Source organism: Amblyomma americanum, chromosome 1 (assembly GCF_052857255.1).
Source record: "Amblyomma americanum isolate KBUSLIRL-KWMA chromosome 1, ASM5285725v1, whole genome shotgun sequence".
In the NCBI taxonomy this organism is placed as follows: Eukaryota; Metazoa; Arthropoda; class Arachnida; order Ixodida; family Ixodidae; genus Amblyomma; species Amblyomma americanum.
Genome location: NC_135497.1, coordinates 175,552,764 through 175,574,359, shown reverse-complemented (window position 1 = coordinate 175,574,359; position 21,596 = coordinate 175,552,764). Strand labels below are relative to the sequence as shown.

Genomic DNA, 21,596 nt, shown 5'->3' with positions numbered 1-21,596 from the left:
AGGTCATACCTTGACATTGCACCACTTCGGAAGCCTGTTTGAATAAACTGGTGCCAGCTCAGGACATCAGGATAAAAATGAGGTTCCAATGCCATAGACTTACATCGGTGTTGGATGGTCTCTGGCATCAATCTGGATGATCTGAATCTCTGGATTAACAGGGGTCAAATTAATAAGGTTTTACTGTACTATTTTCATGTGCTTTCGAAAACATGCAAAGACCTCAAAAGGTTCTTGAAAGAGGCTAAGAAATTTGATGTAGTGTACTATGGCAAACCACTTACTATGCACTAGAAGTGTGAATGAATCATTTTATGTTTTCATAATTACTGTGTATGGTTCAAATTAGGTGTGCAGCCAGCTGATAGTGATAGACCAAACTCAAGAGTGAGCCACATGTGCGTATTGTGCTGTGGAGTGAAAAGCGCGTAGCATGGACAGAAACAAGGAGCCAGTAGCAAGGACACAGTGCTTCCTGGCAAAATGAAGTCACGGGGAAGGAAGCCCTGTTGCCACTGGTACCATGCCCGAACTTGCCCATGAGCCAGTCTTTTTTGCAGTCTGGTGTGAAGCTGCAATTTGTCACTGGATGGAGTCTGTTGTGGAATGCAGTGCTTATGTTACTGTCTTTTGTTGTTAGTACATTCTGCTCTTCTTGGCCCTCTGCAGTGAGCATGGGTCGCCTGGTAATGATGGTGCTGATGCCTGGTGGCCGAGTGCATGAGTTCTACACAGCAGCCTGTGGCCTCTACTCATGCTGGCTGGCTCTACGTTGCCTAACCCTGCTGTGCAGCTGGCTGCCTCGGGGCTGGAACACCATCCTCAGCAAGCTGCACTCCTGGATGCTCATTGTGAGTGATGCTCCTGATGATGGCTTCTTTTGAAGTTTTAATGAGGTGGGTGGCAAGAAAGATATGAGGATTAATTGTGTACATTTGTACTTGTTTTTTGTGGCCAAGAGAGGATAAAGTTGTGTGGTATTTTTTCACCTTGCCATGGCATGTTGCTGCTGTTGCTTGTCTGAGGAAAGCACCTGTGTGCCAGTCATAACCATGATGCATGTTTGTGCACAGAGTGCTTTTTCTCCTGCTTTTGCTCTGTATTTTTAAAGACTGTTTGCAAGCAGCCACTACAAGCTGGGTCCCATAATTATTTTTGTATGTGCAGTCGGTGAAGTCCGTGGTAGCCATGAGCCTACTGCTGGGTCTCATCCCTCTCCTGATGGGGCTGCTCTTCGACCTAGTAGTCATCATCCCTCTTAGGGTGCCCCTCAATGCCACTCCACTCTTCTACCTCTGGCACGTGAGTGTGTAGCGGGCTGAATATACTGCTTACTCCTCATCTTGCGCTGCTCTTGGAGTATTGTTGAATGTTGCATATTTATGGCCTTGCAGTGCTATATACAGTCGTTCCTCATGATTACTGCATATACTCGCGTAATGAACTCACTTGCATAATGAACCCACCCCCCCACTTTTGTCCGTGAAAATTTACTTTTCTTATTAAACCGTTAGCTTTTGGTACCACGTTCCTCAGTTTTCATGCCATCCGTGCAACACGCCAAGATGCTGCACACCGATAACATCATGGCGTGTTTTATGATCTTTTGACGAGCGCTTCTATTGAAGGCAGGGGCGGGGGGGGGGGGCTCGGCAGAACGCTAAGACATTGTGAGCCCTTGACAGAAGCTGTGGCGGTGGTGGCTTGCTCGGCACGCTGCTGCGCGCTTGGCTTAAAAAATCGGTGAGCGCTTGAGCATAGAGAGGAATGTAGCAGTTTAAACCAAAACCCTATAAAACATCTACTCTGAAGTGCTATGAAGGAAGCTGGTCCTTCAGACCCCCAAGCGATTTGGCGAGCTTGAGATTGGGAGCAAAAATACTTAACCGCTTACCGTCCTGCATGTTTTTTTTTTTAGCTTCCCTTAAACAATGCACCTGATCTTGACGGCCGGTGTTCAGCATGTTTGCTTTATCTCGCCGCGATTTGCTGGTGCCGCTGGCTATCACAAAATTGTCAGATCGCGCTGCAATACAGCAAACACCTTTGAAGTGAATGATGAAAAACACTGCCGACATGAATGTGTCTGACCGTGTGCTTTTAAAAGTTCATGCTGGATGGACGGAGATGGACACACGGCCGGGCGGCACATGATGAAATTTTTACTCCTCGAAAAAAATTTGTTGAAACATTTTTCCCGCATAATGATTCCTCCCTCCAAATTGATGCCAACTTTTCTGGAAAAAAAGTGGGTTCATTACGTGCATATGTATGGCAATATGGACACTTCGGTTCCCGAACAAAAATGCCCCCAAAGCGAGTCACCCGTAATAATGAATTGAGATGAAAAACAAAAACAAAATTGGAAAAAACTAGAGGTATGCAAAGGTCAAATTTTTGGTTGCAAAGAGAATTGAAATAATGAAAATTAGTTGTGAATCAAATTGAATATATTTAAACAATTTAACGTTTTGCAAATAATTTTGAGTATCATAACAGCTAGTTCAGACTAAAGACAAATTGTTTTCTACAAAACACAGTTATGATAAGAAACAGGTATCGCAACCATAATTAGTATTATACAGTAAAATCTCGATCATAAAAATTTGATGGAGCCACGAAAAATATTCGTGTCATCTGAAATTCGTATCATCCAAACGAATAGAAATCATGAGCAGAATTTAAGCAGACCTGTTTTCAGCTGACAGGGTTTACTTATGGCCGCGCGCCACCGCTGACTCGCGGCGCGGGCGCCCCATGCTCTGCTACTCACTGCTGCTGAGTGCTCACGGCGTGCACTGTGCGACTGGTGATTGCAGTGTCGGCGATATACGGGCAGCAAGTACCGTATCTACTCACGTAATTTGCGTGAAATTACGCGAAAATTTTATGAACACATAAAAAAAAGCACTTCAGAGATCATAACATGCAATATATACTGCTTATTGCCGCCTATATGTACACCCCATATTGCACCCCTCACTGGCAAAAAAAAAAAAAAAAAAAATGGCTGACTTCAAATATAAGATGCATACCCTCTCCTGCCCTGCCCCATTGTATGTAGTTTTCCGCTGGATGGCACGACTGCACATGCGCAGATCAAAGTAATAGACGTGCAACGATGCAATCATGAAGTCAGCAGTGGGAGGCAAAGGGGATAACTGCCGATAAAATGGCGCCCACGCATGCGGCCCGGCTGGCTAGCGGGAAACTGAACTGCAAACAGTTCAGTAGTTTTTGATCCAGGCGCACATGCAACTGTTCATTCGGGAAATCGACCGTCGGTGCAAGCAAGCCAGGTAAACGGCGCAGTTTGTGCCTTCACCACTCGCACCTTTCGTAACCGCACACAGCGGTGCGGCCGCACCAATCTTCGAGCGCCTGCCTTCCGTGCACCCGTGTACATCCTGGTGGTCTGGGACAACAGAGAGCACAAAATGTGCGAGTAAAAAGTTGGGGGTGTGTAAATTATGTGCGGGCGTAAATTACCCGAGTAAATACAGTAATTGGTACTCGAGGGTGCGGTCGTGGCTCGGGCATTTGTATCATCTGCAGGGGGGCAGGGGAGGGTTCATAACATCCGAATTAATGCCCATTGCACACAGCGCACTCTGCCAGGGCATTTTACGAATTTGTATCATCCCAAAGTTCGTATCAACTGGGATCGTATCATCGAGATTCTACTGTACACTATACCTGTAAGGCCTATCAGGCATTAATTTTAGTATTAATAGACTTTTGTTTTGTAGATTAATACCTTGTTTACAATTCTTTGGGTAATAATTTCATTCAATGAAAAAGGTCTAATATCACAGTTTGACTTCGCACTCACGACGCAGAAGCTAACTGAATGCTGTCATGAAGCATTGTAATTATAAGGCAGGCATAAGGTACACCTGAGGATATGTCCTTACTGAAGTAATTACGTCTGCGATTGATTATTGGAGCGACAAGGTGTAGTGCACCGCTGGCATAAGGCAACAAGATGGCTTGTGAAATGGACACAAGAGCAGCAACCTGAGCTGCAAAGCAAGCAGGGCCATCCCTTCAACGCTCCCTCCCAATGCCTGAAGACGAAGCGGCGGTTGGGGAATGTCACTAGAAACGCAGCGTTTATGATAACACATAGCCAGCCCATTTAACCCTCGCATATTGGTTTCGCCAGACTTCAAGCCACGTGAAGGACCCGAACGCTGTCACAAACTGGAGGCGTGAAAACGAAGCCACACTGTTAGGTGCCACAGTGCGCTCACTGCACTGAGCACGATGTTCCTGTCGTACGCCTTTTTCTGCTCCTCTGTGGCCTCAGATACACAGTTTATAGGTTCTAATTGATGAAAATAGAAAACAATCAAAGTGAATCAAACATGGCAATCAAACGCGACTGCACTCGCGGGCCTCAACTTCACCTGTTCCCCTATCTTCCACAAACCGGCTGCTTCCGTGTGCGCCATGTTTGTTATCGTAGTGATCATGAGCGAGAGGAATGCTGCCAGTCAGGTTCACAACCAGTTGACTGCATCATGGCACGACACAATGATGTGCCTGCTGGTGCTGCACATAGTTTTTTTACCCGCATAGTTTTCCTACAGGCAAATCTAGCTGCTGCAAAATTGACAGGGAGTGCATGAAACTTTATTGTTGCAGAAATTTTTTTGCCGTGAAAGTAAAGTCAACAGTATATTATTGCCAAAAATCAGTTAATTCGTTTGTCATTACTTTCTCAGTGCTGGCAGCAGTAGGATACATTAATTACAGTCAGCTACCAGCTCCATTACAACATTGTCTTGAGTGCCAAGGAAATTGTGGAATGTGCCTAATGTGTTCATAACCAGTGATTTTGATTTGGTCATTGGTGTTGGTGTGTCCTTTGTGTTGTTATCATCAGAAAAATGGTTAGGTGAAATGCAAAAATGCCTGCGAGCTGCACAGGAACATGTTGCACGGTTGTTTTTCCTGCCAGGACTGGGCACTTGGAGTGTTGCACACAAAGATCATCTGTGCCGTAACCCTCATGGGCCCCAATTGGTGGCTCAAGCGGGTCATTGATGAGGTAAGTAATTCATGGTTATTATAGGTCTTTTTATAAGTATTGCTGGCAGTGACACAAATATTAATACTCCCCACCCCCCTCCCTTGTGTTCTCTGGGCATTTAAAGTGGAACATTTAGAAGCAGGCAATAGAGTAGAACCCCTTTATAGTAAAGTGACCCAGACCAACAAAAATCTTTCCTATATCAGGGTCTTTACTACCATATAAACGCGTGTAAGGGCTGCACTATTTTTCCAGATTCGAAGGGCTTATGGGGCTTTAGCCCCCCCCCCCCCCCCCCTCAAATTTTTTCGAACTGTCACGCATCGCAGCCCAAAACAACCACCGGCGCCGGAAGTCGTTCTGAATTTTGTCACCTACAGTGTCCTTTTCAGACTAGAAAAGACATTTTGACGCGAAAATTGCTAACTCAGGTTATATTTCATGGCAGCGCCCATGCATCTGGAGTCATGTAATGTGAGGGGCCCTATCCTAGCACAAACTTTCAAGGGCCTATCGATGGCTCGCTGTTGCGACTAAAATTTCGGTGCAATAACTCGCAATACGTGACCGGTGACAGCTGCTGCTGCGCAGTACACTGGAACGAAGGACAGCGTCATTGAGATTTTTCCCTGGCCGTTGCATATGTACAAAAATGTAAAGGTTCTTGAACGACAAACATTCATTAAAATATTTGTCCTCTACTTGCTAATTTCATGGCCTTTACGTTTTTCTTATCAGCGGCATACACTGCTTTGCTGGTTCTGGACCGATATAGTTCTAGACTACGTGTGATATTTTCTTTACTTATTAAATACGCAAAAACATGGAAGCATTGGTATCAGTTATGTCTGCCACGTGTGAACGATAAGGGGATAGTTGGTCCTGTGTCTTGTCCCTTGCTCAGTTTTATGTGTTGTAATCATGTCTGCCAGTGTTTTTAAGACATACGAATGCATTCTTTTATTTTAAAAAGTACATGTTTCACTTGTCTGGACAGTGAGTAGCGTTATCTAATACACAATGACATTGTAAATGGCAATGGCCAAGCAGTTATTATTGTTGCATTTGATCCTTCCACAAATTCTATGAGGAGGCTGTGCTGCAACATTGGAGAACCAGTTGGAGAATGAGCGGCATTTATTCGATGTTCAGTCGCGCAGCATGTCTGTTGTCAACGCATAGCTGTTGTTCCGCACGGAAAAGCGTCCGAAGTACCAGGCAAAAGGCTTAGCCACGAATGTGGAAATATTGAATCCGCTCAATAATGTAGTTTTATGCCGCAATGTGATGGACAAATGTGAAGTGAAAAGAACAGCCTTTGCCACGCATATCAAGAATAAAAAAAAGTATCTTGGAGGCGTTCGGCTTTGAAACCTTCAGTGCCAAAAGAAAAAGACTGTGGACAGTGGCCCACCTGCAACTCAAAGCCATACTGCGATGGATTGCAAACGCACATGAGGCCTGTCTCCCTCTGAATGGGCCACTAATTTGTGTTCAGGCTCAAGAGTTCACCACAAAAATGAACAAAGATTTTAAAGCTTCTGAAGGTTGGCTTGCTCATTTCAGAAGGTGGCACAATCTAACTTGTAAGAATGTGTGCGGCGAAAGAGCCTCCGTAAACAAAGCGATCGAGGAGTGGCGGACCATCGAGCTTCGTGAACACCTGGCTGCGTATGACGCTAGGAGTATATTCAACGCTGACAAAACAGTGCTGCTTTTTCTCCAGGTTTCTTACTTAAACAGTGGCGCTCTGAATAGACTCTTCAGCTTTTAAGCTAGCACGGTGTCTTGCCTCATTTCCTCATCCCTGTGCAGGTGCACTGTTTTAGCCTTGGTATTATGTGATACCAACTTGCCTACTAGTCTATGATGTCGTTATAGTTGGCATTTCACCTAGAGAGAGAGAGAACTCTTGCTATTAAAAGGACACATATGCCTCATATTGGGCCCATATTGTTCAGTTAAAATGTACGCAGATTTGGAAGAGCTATGAGGTGAGAAGGAACTCATTGAGGATGCAGAGGGCCACTAGGTGGCCGTTGGTGTGCTCCAGTGCTTAAGCTCACAGCCGTGGCTTACCTGTAGAAGGGAGAAGTGTGGTTTGACCAGGAAGTTGTGTCTCAGTTATTGTTGCTTGCTAAACAGTAACTCCTTCCAGTTAGAGGGCTGGTTGAACAGCCTCAAGCATATGTGAACTGGCAGTTTGTGCATGATGATATTTCTATCCCCGTAATGACAGGTGTGGCTAAAATATTATGGAGCACGCTGCAGCGCTTCAAATTTTCTCGCATGTTCCGTAGAGAAGATATGATGGTTCCTCGGGTTCATATGCAAGCACACCAGTGACATGTGCTAACATATGTATGAAGTACTTCCTAATTTTTACTAGGTAAGGTGTGACAAGACCTTGGTTGCTGAAGTGTGCTTCATAATTTTATGGCTATGACTGTACATCCCAAATTTTGCTTTAAATTCTGTGTTACCCTTGCTGTACCTGCCAATAACAGGCCATTTGTCTGGTGATCTGAGTAAGATGAATGCTTTGTGTAGATGTACCAGGATGGAGTGCGGCAGTTGAACCTGCGACTGGTTGTTCTCGACCTGGTGGTGCCTGTGGTGGTAGTGCTGGGTCTGGCTCTGGCTGTGCCCTACCTGCTGGCCGCCAGCCTCGTGCCTGCCTTTGGTTAGTAAAAATGACAGCTTCCTCAGCAGCCCGGGAACAGTGCTCCACTTGCAGAGGGCAGGCGTATTAATGCTCTTCGTGCATTATTATGAAAGCATAACATTTCAATGTGTCATTTAGTGCATCTTCATACAGGATGCATCCAAGAGGAGTCTTTTTCATTCTGAAATAAAGCTTGCACTATGATAGGCAGCTTATTTGCACCAGCTCTGTGCACCTGTATCAGGATTTTTAATTGCAAAACTGCTGTCATGCATTTGCAGGTATACGTTTTTTGACATTATGTGCAGTCGGATCATGGGGAGAAACTGCAGAGATGTATTGGAGAACTGGAGTACTTTTTTGCTTATTACATATTTCCGTCATATGCAGTGCACATGCACTGGCTTCTTATATTTTTGCAACTTAGGTTCAGTGTATATGGTGGTAGTATTAAGAAATAATTGCCAGAACTTTGATTGTTTGCTGGTATTTCAGCTCCTGGGAGGTTTAGAGTGTAAAAAAATTTTAGTGTTTACTGGGGTGGAAAGCTAAAGAAAGCGTAGTGATGAGAACATATTCAGTTCATGCTTATGTAGTGTTGAAGCAGTATGAAAGGAAACATGTGAGCACATGGCAGATAGCATTGTCCAGGATTGGTGAAAACATGTTCTGGTGAAGCAGGAAGCAATAAGTGAAAGAAGCTGCATTCTGCTAGCTGCTGGCAATGTCTGTGCAAATATTGCTTTGCAGCAAGCTTCCAAGAATGATGTGTGTACACTGCACTGTTTTACTTGGGCCATTGTTCACGGGGTGAGCTTGATATCCTGTAGCAAGCTGGGTAGAGTCCAATCCTTGGATTCTGCCATTGCTGCTGGAAGGCCACTGCAGCAGCAAATGAAACTATCATTTGCCTTGTAGGTCTAAACAAATCTCATGAGCACGCTTTAGGTGTCATGTTTTGTTTTTATCCTTTTTACTTTCGAAGTGTGAACAGTCGTTGTTGTCAGTGAATCTGTTCTACAGCTTAGTGCATGCTTCTTGTGTATTCCCACCAACTATATTTCAAAATGTTCTACTGTACGCTGTCTGAAAGGCAGCCCGTTTCCTGGGTTGATTGATGTCTAACTTTGCTCTTATTTGTTCTTGTCACACTTTAGTAAATGCCTTAGAGGGAACAAACAGTTGATCAGTGTAACTTTCTCAGGCCTTTGATGTCGCCATTCTTGTGGACTAGTACTGTGTTGGCATTCTCCCATTTTTCTGGGTCATTTGAGGTCCGCCGTCACTTCCCCCCTTTTGTTCTTTCCCTCTGGTGGACGGTTGTTCTGTAATACAACATCAACCAGCATGTAAGTGAAACACGCTTCTGAGGTTCATGTGTGTTGCCGTGTGGTTCTGAAAAATGTGTGAGGTGCGTTATGTCCATTCATAAGTATGTCAGTGTAACAGCGTTCATAATAGCGCTACTACTTCTAGTTTCCACTGGGTCACAGTCAGTATTGTCAGAGTAGAGCACCACATTCATTTGGCTTTGTTCCCACTCTCAGGTACTCTGTTCATTAGCTAGCAGTTAGTGATGGTGATTAAAAAAATGGCGGATGGCCCTTTCAGCATGCTTAATTTTTGTTTCACAGCTATGTATTGAGCAGACAAGGGGAGGTAAATTCTAGGGGCGTGCGCATATCGAAACTTCGAATAGTTTGTGAATAGTTTCACTATTTGATCCATTCGAACCTCCTAATCAAGCCTGCAGGCAGGTGGCACTGTGAATGCCGATTATGGTGTGAAACTGAGGAATAAGCTAATAAAAGCTAATGGTCTAAATTTTCCCACTGCGGATCATCATGCACGCGTGAAAATGACGTACGGTGGGAGCTTCCGCCCGTCCGCCGTCAAGCCTAGCATGACCGTGCACCTCTGTTTTTCGGCACCTGTAGTCCTGATGTGCACAGTCCGAGCGCCTGTCTGTTCGACTGTCCTGCTGCTGGGCATATCGAAATTCAGCGGAGTTTGGTCCGCGTTGCCTATCTAGGAGGGCAAGAAGTTTTTCTCCTGCCGGATCCTGATGACGAATCGATGGAAGTCCACTATTTTCTCTTCATAGGCTGCGGGCAGGCGCTGGCAAAGCGTCGTTCGCCTCCTGAGCGAGAGTCCATTGTGCCGCATAAATCGTGTGGCCTACCCGTTACTAGCGCGGAAGTCTTGCACCGGGATGCCCTCCTTTCTTGCGATTACGAGCGCCTGGTTCCGTATCAAATCAATCGACACAGCACACCCATCCGCTCGTCGAGCCTTGATATATTCCAGTAAAGAGGATTTGACGGCAGGAAATTTCCCAGTCTTCGGTCCACGGAAGGCCCGGCGCGTCTTGCCAGTCGTCTTGAGTTCGTCGTGCTGCTGTCTCCAATACTGGACGCAAAACTCGTTGATGCCGAAGTGTCTGCTGGCGGCGCGGTTGCCATGTTCCAACGCATACTCAATAGCTTTTAGCTTAAAAGCAGCTGTGTAGCTTGCGTAGCGTCCCATGGCGAAGTGGCACAAAGAGCACGGTGCAACACGCAAACAAGGCAAACGAGGCCTACGAGACACCGGAGAGCTGGAGACACCTTCGCAAAATGGCATAGCGGTCGTGAGTGGATGAGCGGTAGCGGCGGTGGCAGCGGATGATAGCACAGTACCGCCGCCTAGTAGCACGCGCGCCCAACTATGGCAGTTAGTTGTGGCCGCAGTCAATAGATGGCGATCGCTACGACAAGCAGACGGCTCGCGGCAGTAATTTTGGGGGTGCGATGATTATGCAGGGAAAAAAAAATTTTCCAATTTTTGATAGCCAATGTGGGGGGTGCGAGCATTACGCGAGTGCGAGCATTATGCGAGTAAATACGCTATATCCGTATGCTCCAACACATGCGTGATGCACTGCAACACCGTCGCCCTGTCTTATGGGCATCTGGACAATGGAGCCTTCTCCACGATAATGCAAGGCCGCATACTGCTCTCAGCGTGACAAAATTTCTCGCCAAGCACAGCATTGCTGTACTACCCCATCCGCCATACTCGCCTGACCTCTCCCCAAGCGATTTTTTCCTGTTTCCTCGTGTGAAGGGAGCCCTAAAAGGTTGCTGGATGGGGAGCGTGGAGGCCATTCAAGATGCCATGACAAACGAGCTGACAGCCCTGCCAAAAGAAGCATTTTCCAACTGTTTCCAAGATCTCAAGAAGCGTTGGAAGCTGTGTACATATAGACTGCAAGGGAGACTACGTCGAAGGGTGCTGCACAAATAATTTCAATGTTAAACTCATTTTTTTTAATGGACTCAGTCTCTGAACTTTACGGAAAAAGGTTGTATTATGGGAGGAAATAACTACCACAGCACGCTTATAGCTTTATTATGGCAAAAGCTTTATTATCGCAATCACATGGAATAGTATTTGACATGCATCATAGCAATAGTGAACCATTTACCTTGATGAGAATATAAAATAACGAGAAGTGTGGAGAGCATGTCCGCATTTCAGCATTCATTGGTGAAATTACCAGAACTCGTAAATTTAAACAGTTGCTTTTTGCTGTGCAGGGAGCAGTGCGGAGACACAGAACCTGGTCCTGCGACGCATCTACCCATCTCTGCTGGCGCTGTGTGCCTTCATGGCATTCATGGTGTTTCAGGTGCGCCAGTTCTGTCGGCTGTATGAGCACATCAAGAATGACAAGTAAGTACACTGTGCTCTTGTAGAAATTACACGTGGTGACAAAATTCCCGGTGAGAATAGCAGAGTGTTTATGACGCAGATGTTCTGAGGGTGTAGTGCACGTTCATGTGCAAAATTTACGAAGCCATCTTGTTAATGTGACTAAGTCGGGACATGAAAAACTAGTTTAGACAATCCAAAGTGTGAAAGATAGAGCCAAGATGTGGACTTGATATACAGTAAAGCCTCTTTAATATGGAGTCACTGGGACCGCAGGAAATGTTCTAATTAAGCGGGTTTTCAAATTAACCGTGCACAGCAAAAAAAAAAAAAATGGGACCAAAGCAAAAACTTTTGTGATCGGAATGCGCCACCTTTATTGGCGAACTTTGCGAATACCGCATACAGTAGAATCTCGGTGATACAAGCGCAGTCGATATAAATTTTACGATGATACTAATTCCTAAATTTCCCGGCTGGAGTGCACTGTGCAAAATGTGTGGAATTTTGGATGTTCTGAACTCTCTCCCATGCCGCTACGGATGACATGAACGCACGAGTCACGACCGCACCCTCGAGCACTAAAGCCCCTACTTGATGAATACTCGATGCACACTTCCTTGGCATACGTGCTGAGCACGTGCACACCTGAGAAGCCAGCGCCGCGCCTCGGGCGGCAAAAAGGGACATGCATCTCCATGTTCCTGGTGCTGGCTCCCCCCCATTTCTAGCAAAGTGCGAAAGAATTTCAAGCCGTGATGAAAAGTTGGAGGAACTTCAAGCCACGAAGAAAAGAGTCACAAAGAGCTCCGCGGTCATCTTATTGTTGTAAATCGCAGCCCGCTTCTCAAACGCTCGCCCGAGTGCGGGCGCCGAAATCTAGCACAGACAGATCATGGCGCCTCGCCTAGGTTCGCTGGCATTTCCTGCCGTGCGCATGCACAAACTGATTCCACTGTACGCCAAGAGCGTCAACGCTGGGTGTGTACGCCCAGGAAGTGTCCTTGGAGTTGGCACTTAAAGTGCTGCCTCTACATCACCGACGCCGCAATTGCTAATCATTCAGTATGCATCGCAGCCAGTGAACGGCTGTGAATAAATCCTGTCAGCTGGACAAAGATTTGCGTAAATGCATTTTCTATGCTTCTGCATACGAATTTTGGTCATTTGGATGTTACATAATTTCGTATGATATGAATTTTTTTGCAACCCCGTGAGATTCATATCGCCAAGATTCTACTGAACTGCCATGTAAAAGTTGACCCCCAACTCCTAGTCCTTCCTGGCCAAAATTGGGCATTCCTCCATAGCACCCCAGATCTTTGAATTAACTGGGGTAGTGCAGGCTATTGCTTCAAATTATCTGGTCGAGTTTGCATTAGAAATTACGGGACTGCAGAAATTTTTTCCATTATCCAGAATTTGAATTAACCAAGCTTATCAGTGTTTTACTGTACTGTATTTACTTTAGTGTAACAAGTGCTTTTTCTTTTTTTGCCAAAACTGGAGCAGGTTACGCCTTGCATTGTAATTGATTAATATAGAGAGGAAGGCAAACTGTACCTTATTTACCCTCTTATTGGTTGATGCGTCATATAGGACTGCTTCCAACTTTGGGAAACAAAAAGGGAAAACAGGAAGTTGGAATGTGGCCAACATTCAGCTAAGGTGACCGGCATAGTGCATCGCATATCGGAGCATCTGCAGAGCATTTAAAAAACTCTTTGCCGGAGAAACAGCGCTTGTGCATTGAGTGCATATTCAGCTTTGTCCCAAGAGAAATGCGATATAACACGTGAAACATTAATGCCTTCATTTTGTTCTGTTAAGGTTTGGCAGGCACCCTTAACGGCCACAGTGCCGCTGATGTCGCACATTAATGGCAGTAAGGGCATCGATCCACTTCGGGTGCACAAAAAGCTTGCCATTGCTATTGCACAAGGAAAGATACTGTTTTGCGCACTTTTCGGCGACATCAAACTCATGTGCTGCTGTTTCGACAGGTCCACACGTAAGGTGATGACTCGTTTAAATGCTGCTCATAACAGTCACCGACACTCGGGAGGCATGACTTGCTATATGGTTGAGCGACTGCTCTAAGTTTTGTTTTCATGACAAGGCCTCTAAAGCGCATAGTCCATACAGTAATGGTTTGGTGGGGCTGCATACTTATTTTTGTATCAGTGTTATTTGTGAATCTTTTGTACGGCTCTTGATAAAGACGGGGGGGCAAGTGAAATCTTTGCGAGGTAACGGTCAAGGCTTCATTGAAGGTGGCCGCACCTTCCAAAGTCGAGGGAGGGGAAAGTCATTTTTTGAGGTACCTTCTATTCATAAATTTCTGCCTAATTCCTCGCATTACATTTGTGTGCTTTCTTTTTTCCTGCTTTGCCTGCCAAGTTAATCCTTGCGTTACAATCGTGATCACATTGCATTCGAGCAAATATGGTGCAGTAAAAGATCGTAAATTTTGACCCTCGTTAATTCGGAAGTCCGGATAATTCGAACTGCCAACTCAGTCCCGGCCAACACCCATTCAAGTCTGTGGCATCGAACGTTCATTAATTCAGATGCTGTGGGTCTCGCACCGGTTATTTTGAATGGGCTCCTGAAGGGAGGCTGCGTCCAGGTATGACCAGCGTGGCAAGAGATCGTCGAAAGAGCCCTGCTCAAAACCTGAATTCCATGCTGCATAGTCTCTAGCACCTCTTACGTGCATGTGACGGCAGGCGTGCTGACTTAGGGGTGGCCCCGTATCCGAGAACACTCTGACCACTTAGTTTCGGTTTCGCTTTTCTGAATTTTATGCCAACAAACAGCGACGGTGGCTCGACCAGCCAGAATCAGCCAGTCAACCTAACCCAGCTGAACACCATTTCTGACGCTGATTGGCTTGTTGCTGGTGTTCTTTCACCATTTTTTCCCCCCAGCTTCGGTGCCATTTCCTTCACTTGTGCCCGCATGGTTCCGTTCTTCCACGATGTGCCGAAACTGCGCACTAGTCACGTGCCATTTGCTGTTTGTGCAGTGAAGCCTTCTCGCATGCCATTTATGATGAGCAAAAACGCAATTTAACTTGTCGCATCCTTTTGGTTCCATGTATGGTGTTATTAATTGTAATGCTGGTCTTTTACCACAAAATATTTGCCACTTGTTATGGTTGGGTTAACCAATATAACAAGCAGTATCTTGTATGATAGCAAATTCTGTTGCTTTGGAAGAGGATTTGTGTACGTGGTCAAAGTGGTTGCTTATGCTAGAATTAGTAGTAGTTGTAGATGCGTAACAAATAATAAAAAGTAAGAAAAGATGGTTGCCAGCTGTAGCACTTGCTACCTTAAGCATGTGAGCTGCAGCTGGTGGAAATAAAAGGGACAGGGAAGGAGATACAGGGGTGAAACACTGATTGGAGCAAGAATAGGGGAGAGCTGTATAGTCTATTTATACGTACACACAAGTACTTGCACAAAAAGAAAAAGTGAAAAGGTAACGCCACTTACACATCCAGCACAGTTCAGCACAGTGTGCAGGCGGCCCTGCAACTGTACACATATATACACTTACATACACTGTTCTATCCTCATCACCAGAAGTGTTTGTCACTGACCCATCTACAAAAACATGTTCTCTGTTGCCACATGTAGATGTGACATGTGGCAAAGCTTGCTCTCTGGCTAGGCTGAGACTTCAGTGCATGGATGTGGCTATGCAGGTACCTTGTGGGTCGGCGGCTAGTCAACTATGAGCACCGGAGGCCTGCATCAAGCTTTGCAACCACATCCCAGCTGACAGCCTCCTCTTAGGACCTGCCAGCCCCTGTGTACATAATTGTCGCTCGCACTGGACTTGCCTGATGTGGTGGTGCGGGCCTGCCCAAGCTGTATGAATCCTGGCTTCTTGGCTCTATCAAAAGCTGCTCTGTCTGTCAGAACTGCATTTCTCGTGTTGTATAGTCAGTGTCGTCAGGGTTATGCTGGATTCTCCATCGGCACCGGCTAAACCAGTGAATGAAGGTTGCTTGACGAGCTGCAGTGACAAGCAAACATGAAGGCATGTAAGGTTTGCCCCAGCCAGTTTGTGGTATAGTGTCTTTTTACTGCAAAAGGTCAGCATATGGCTGATCTCGCTGAATGTGACGAAACATCAGCATCCCGAGTCCAAATGAAATGACCAACAGTGGTAGGAGTAGAGCTGAGCTGCCAGCTGTACTGCCAAACGTGATAATAACATGAAAAGTACCAGCTCTGTAAGTACCCTCTGAGCACTGCTGGTTCAGGCCACATTGCTGGGAGAAGTTCTTGCCACATTGGTGTTGTACAGCAGATATGAGGAAAAATGAGTTTGGCATGATATGTGCACTGTTTGCACTTGTTCTGGCAGATATGATGCAGTATGAGGTGGCAGCATTTCTCAGATGTGGAGTCTGTAGGAGGGCTGGAAGTTTCATTCAAGCTACTGTATGTTCTCCATGAGGACAGAAATCAGTGGAAGACATTAAGAGGTGCTGCTTTTCTTTTCTTCAACTGCCTGCAACTGTTGCAGGGTCAGTGTGAGGGTGTTTAATTTTTAACGTGCTGGTAAAATGCGTAAGCAATCTGTGTGGCGATTTTGCAGCTCTGGCATATACTTCAAAAGAACTGCATGTAATCTCTGAGTGATGTGTGATAAGGCACTTGCAGGGTGTTTTTAATTTTTATTTTTGGCATGGGGACAAGTTTGCACTGTTTTTTAGCTGTTGTAGCTACCTTTTCCCATTGGTGTCAAAAGTTTCACTATAAGCGTGATACAAGGCTGGGGCCTGCTTTGGGATGAACACAGCTGCATATCCTGTGTGTAGGGCTTTGTGGCCATCCTGTAGCTTTTGTTGTAGAACACACATTCCAAGTACTAATGCGAATTTTGTACAGATTAAAAGCTTGTTTGCTCAGGAGTTAGTGAGACTTGCAGTTTTATTACTAATTTTAAAATAGGTTTGTATTCTGTTTCTTGATCTGTTTCTTGATCTGTTTCAGAATTACACTGTTGGAAGTTCAGTACTATTTCCTTTGTATAGGCTGCATAGTCATCGTGGTTACAAGTGCACAGTGTATATTATGTTGCGAAAACACTGGTGAAATTTTGTGTCATTGGTCAGACATAAAATTGCACCCTTGTCTTCAAGGTGTATAAAGGAAAGTTGTGTACATTTTAGTTGGGTTATTGAAACCTTCATGTCTTGTGACAGGCTTGAAAACAATTGTACCTTGAATGGTAAGGGCTTGTTTACCCATGTGTGGAGAAACATCTCTTTCGTTGTTCTAAAGTCATAGAGGTGGTGACGTTGTTCAGGTGGCATATTTAGGTCAATAAAGCTGAAATGTGAAATTATTTTCTAAAACAAAACCTTGTCTTCACTCATTGTTCACGGTTCTTGCATGTTTTCTATTTTCATGTGAGAAGTCCTTTTTACTATTTATGACCAGGCTTCAAGGCTATCGCTGGACGCTCCCTCCAGAGTTTTTTTGCTCCATGGCTACTTCACTAGCAGAGCCGAAAAAAACCCGAGGTATGTGGGAAGCCTCAACATTTGACGGAGTGCCAGCGGCGGAGGCCTTGCGCAGAACCCGCCACCCCCCCATTCTCCTCGCCACCACCTCCGCCGCTTAGGGTGCCTCGATGCTGAGGGAGGCGTACGCATCGAGGCACCCGCCAGCAAGGCCCCGGCTTGGACTGAAGCCAGCATGAAAGCATTGGTTGTGAAGGCACTCCGGGTTCACTAAGATGCAGTCCACCCGCCTCACGTGCGTTTGGTGTTCCTGAAACCTGTGTGCGTGATTGGCGGAAGCAAAGAGGATTCTTGCCAGCAGGTTGATTCTGAAAGGTTTCAATGGGCCGAAGAAGGGCCGGTTTTAAGTAGAAGAGCTTGCCGACTTTGTGCAACATCAGTGAGGAGACCACAAGCCTGTGACTATGGAAGTCTTGAAAGTTAGGGCTATGCAGCTGGCGAGGCAGAAAGGCTTAAGATGGATGAAGTTCAAAGATGGCAGGTGCTGGATTACGAACTTTGTAAAGCAGTTACCAGCAGGCAACTGCTAAAGCTTGGCGCTTTTCAGCATTACTTCCCGTCTGCACCATAAGCACGGCTACCAGCTTGAGCAAATTGGAAATGCCAACCAAATGCCATTCTACTTCAGCATGCTTGCCACAACAACAGTGGAAACGAAGGGGTTAAAACAGGTGCGCGTTTTATTCACTGGCCAAGAGAAGAGTGTTGCTCTAATGGTTTGCCACACTGCAGACGGGCACTTAACTGTTCATTCCTAGTTTTCAAATGCAAGGCTCTCCCAAAAGGCCTAGTCTTCTGAAGCGATCTTATCGGGCGCACCAATGGGAAAGTGTGGAAGGACAGGCCTCATCTTGAAATGGATTGACAAAGTATGGTTGAAAAGCCCTGTGACAGCTTGGGTTTGCATGCGATGCTTATTCTTGATGCATCAAGGTGCTAGCTGGACAAGCTTGTGAAGGGAGCAAGCTTGCTGCATGCAACACGTACCTTGTTGCCATACCTGGTAGCATGACAGTGAGCTGCAGCCTGTCTGCCTGGGGGTATGTGCCTTGGAGGCGCCGCGAATCCCCACAAGTTGTTTCTACAGCAGCCTGCTGCATTGTATATTTATTTGTGCTGTATTTTTGTTTCATGCCTGCTGCGACTGTGAATTCCGAACAGTGACTGACTTGTATAATGTTGTAGACATTGCCTAACTCTGAAAGCATTTCATTTGACGTTAGCGACTGTTTGTGGGTTGAGCGAGGGTAGGGGAGAACAAGGGGAGCACGCTCGCCTCGAGTCCGGCCGTGGCTGAGCGAACGAAAGTACCGCCGCTCGCTCGTAGACGGCGCCAGAGTGGTGCGCGTTCTAAAGCTTCATTGAGGGCCATTAGCACGTCCTGCTAGCCGTCGTCCATCTCAGCTGGATGTGCGTAGGTAGGCGGGGGAGGGGAGGCCTGTCTGCAGCGGCATGCGCACCCACGCGCTGCCTCCTCGCAGTCACGCTGCGCTCCGTTGGCGAGAGGTGCTATGAAATGTGCTGCACGCTATAGATTGTCCGCATCGGCCACTCACAGCGTTGTTTCCCTAGTATAAACGGTCTGCTTATGAAACAGGCATTGGTGCAGCAGGTTGAACATATCTCCATCCATTTCTCCTACCCCAAAGCCACCTTCATGACGACGACTGGAAGAAGAGTGTTACTTGCAGTAAAGGTGTGTGGAAAATAAAGAGTTGTTTGCAACTGTACATTAAAATTATTAAGTTATTACAGTTAAAAGGTATTAAAATTCGCTATTTTCTTTAAATACGTCTTCCTACACTTTTAACCTTATGTCACCTCTCTGCTTTTGAGCCACCAATCTCCCAATCGCTTTTTGCCAATTTCCACCACAGATTTATTTACATGACCATTGTTATCTCTAAACCCTAGGGCCTCAGGAAGAATGACTGTGCCTGCATCGACATCCGCATGGATACCATCACATTTTAGTATGAGGCGTTCTATTTCAACAGATTTACCACACACAGCACATGCGTCATCTTCGTATTCTAAGACCTCACCTAGCTTCAAAGAGTAGGGCAGTGCCTCTTGAGTTATCATAAAACACTTCCTTCCTGATCTGCTGTTTCCAGTATCGATATAGTTCTACACTATGCTTCTTTTCCATTGATTCTATCCAGTTTTTACCTTCCGCATTTTTAACCTGTTTTTGATCTGTTTTTAACGTTTTTAACTCCGGTGTGATGGGCGCGCCCCTCGCGGCGGAAAAGGCAGACCGGTTGGGAGACGCGCCCGCCCGCGCCGCCCAAATTCGACGAAACTGTCCGGGAGTGTGTCGTATTCTTCCTTCTGTCATTGCATTCGCGGCATTCGGTGCGGAGAGAATGATCAATGTGCATCTCCTTGGCGTTCGCAGCAGAGACCACCGCTACGTGCTGTCCTTTGAAAGTTCTGTCATTAAGAAAATCGGAAACTGTCCCAACAGAGAAATAATTGAAGCCTTTCAAATTAATTCTGCCTAAGTGTACTTACCTCAGTATTTCTCACAGACAGGAATATGTCGCCTTCTACGAACCTAGCCTGCCGTCGTATGCGGGTCTCGGGCTTTTCGTCAGCTTCTCATATATTCTTTTCAGTCATCTTTTTTTAGCTCCCTCTCCGTTCATTCCTCCTCTTCTTCTTCTTCCACATCCTTTCCTTCCTTCTCCGCCGCTACATCCCACAGCGTTCTTTTATTTTTCTTCTCGCTCTCTCAGCCTTTTCCTAAGTACGTCCCTCCCCTCACAACATTCCTAATTTCCTAGGAACACTTCCTCAGGCAGTCCTGTTCGGTCGACGCGCTCGTGGCTGGCTTTGTGTTGCGTTGTACCACATGTGGAGGGAGGCGTTCGCCACAAATCTTTATTTTGCTACTCCTTTCTGTACTGTATTTTGTTTGCCCCCTTCCCTTCACTTCGTTGTTGTGTTTTGCTTCTTGTTCTTGGGCACTTTCTCCTTGTGCCGGCTGCTCTATTTCTCGTGCTTTACACCCCGAGATGTTTACCGAGAAGTGAGAGTTACTGTGCCCTTTCTCCTTAAAACCAATTTTCTGTTTCATTTCATTCGGCAGAAAACGGATTCTGGTCTATATACTCAGGCAAGGGTGTTACGTAAGTTTTATTGGCCAAACATCGGAAAGCTGATTTCCTTCATGTTGTGATTGGTCGGCACAGTAACACGACGCCGTGGACCGCAGCCCACCATTGTTACCAGTGCAGCGTGATGAGAAACCACTACTGTGAAAAACGTCTCCTTGAAAAGAAACTTGTCGAGCCTGCTAGAAATATGCAAATTTAGCGGGTCTTTTTAGTGTTGTAGTAACCTGAGAGGGGGAAAGGGGAGGGGTCATATGTGTCTGCAGACCTCCGTGTCTTCAGTTGCTTGACTGTGCATTAGTATGTACAACATGAACTGGTGGGCGAGCCAGCTGGCAACCTGCGGCCCGTGCTCATGACACCCAGCATGGCAGTATCGGTAGGTATTGCTTGCCAAAAATGATAGTATCGGTATCACAAATACATTTTTAATGTATCGTGTATTTTAACGGTAGATACTAAAAAAAGAAGTGTGCCACAGATTTTGAGGCTGCTGTGAGTCGGACTTTGGGCCGGCAGTGGTTGCTGGGGTGGTAGCGCTCTGAAAAAGGGAGGAATTGAGAAGATGCATGCCAATGCCGTTGGTGCGGTCAGTCTTACGTTGGTTGTTTAGTGGATAGACGACATATACGCTGCGCTTTTGCACACTCGGTAACAGAAAGGACGAGGAGTACAGGCTCAATGTTACGGTAGAAACAATATGCCTTAACCTCTATTTCAAGTTACAGTGGTTGCCCCAAAGATGCAAAAGACTCGCCTTCATGTTTATGAGTTTACAGAATTTTTTTTTTTACTTCGTAGGGACGACGAAGGTCGCACACTCTTCCACACACGCATCAATGCGGTCATCAGCGCCGGCATGCATCAGCTGAGGCACTCCTTTCGCTCGGGTCCAGAAGCAAGCGGTACACAAAAAGCCACAGTTGTCAAGCGGCGCTATCGAAACTTGAGTTTCTTTACACCTCGAGGATCCTCGAGTTGTGGCTATGCTTCACTCTTATCTGTTGATAAAAGCATCTTCATAAAATACAACACGGCAGCGTGGTTGTGGGCTCCTGCAGAGGGACAGGCCTTTTTCATTTTTTTCACTTAATGCGTGGCTGCATCGCGGGGCTCTTTCAGACCGGCGGTTTGAGCAACTGCTGTTACTAACATTAAGTAGAAAAACATCTAAATAACAGAGATTGGCAAAATATGTCTTACCTAATTAAAAACTTTCAGCTCTTCTCTGGTGTTTTCCTTCTTGCTTTTAACGAAAATTGTTCAACTTCTTCTGTTCAACAGTTCTAGGGAAATGACTGTTCGACTTTCTCAAGCACACATAACATGTATGTACCTTTTAGCACAAGGCAACGGCAAAACTGATTTCCCTACACACTCGTTAGAGGGTAAATAAGGGAGTAATTACTCATTGGCATCCACCCAAGCGCTTCCATACGGCTCAAAGGAGAGCTATACAGCTTCCACAGAGACTTCGTAGTTAAATATTCGTCCTGGTCCGGAGTTCAAACCCGGGACCACCACTTTATACCGAAGCAG

General features: G+C 45.9%; 1 protein-coding gene across 2 annotated transcripts in view; it reads left to right on the top strand.

Moving 5' to 3' along the window:
* LOC144114236 (E3 ubiquitin-protein ligase MARCHF6) overlaps positions 1-16,775 on the top strand; it is a 98,025-nt gene extending 81,250 nt beyond the window's left edge. For both annotated transcript variants that reach the window (XM_077647835.1, XM_077647834.1), the window contains 6 exons: positions 670-851; positions 1,168-1,302; positions 4,964-5,053; positions 7,586-7,718; positions 11,279-11,414; positions 15,106-16,775. In XM_077647835.1, the coding sequence (XP_077503961.1) occupies positions 670-851; positions 1,168-1,302; positions 4,964-5,053; positions 7,586-7,718; positions 11,279-11,414; positions 15,106-15,196 (767 nt within the window). In that variant the 3' untranslated portion in view covers positions 15,197-16,775. The remainder of the gene's footprint in view (positions 1-669; positions 852-1,167; positions 1,303-4,963; positions 5,054-7,585; positions 7,719-11,278; positions 11,415-15,105) is intronic.
* Positions 16,776-21,596: the final 4,821 nt, after the last annotated feature.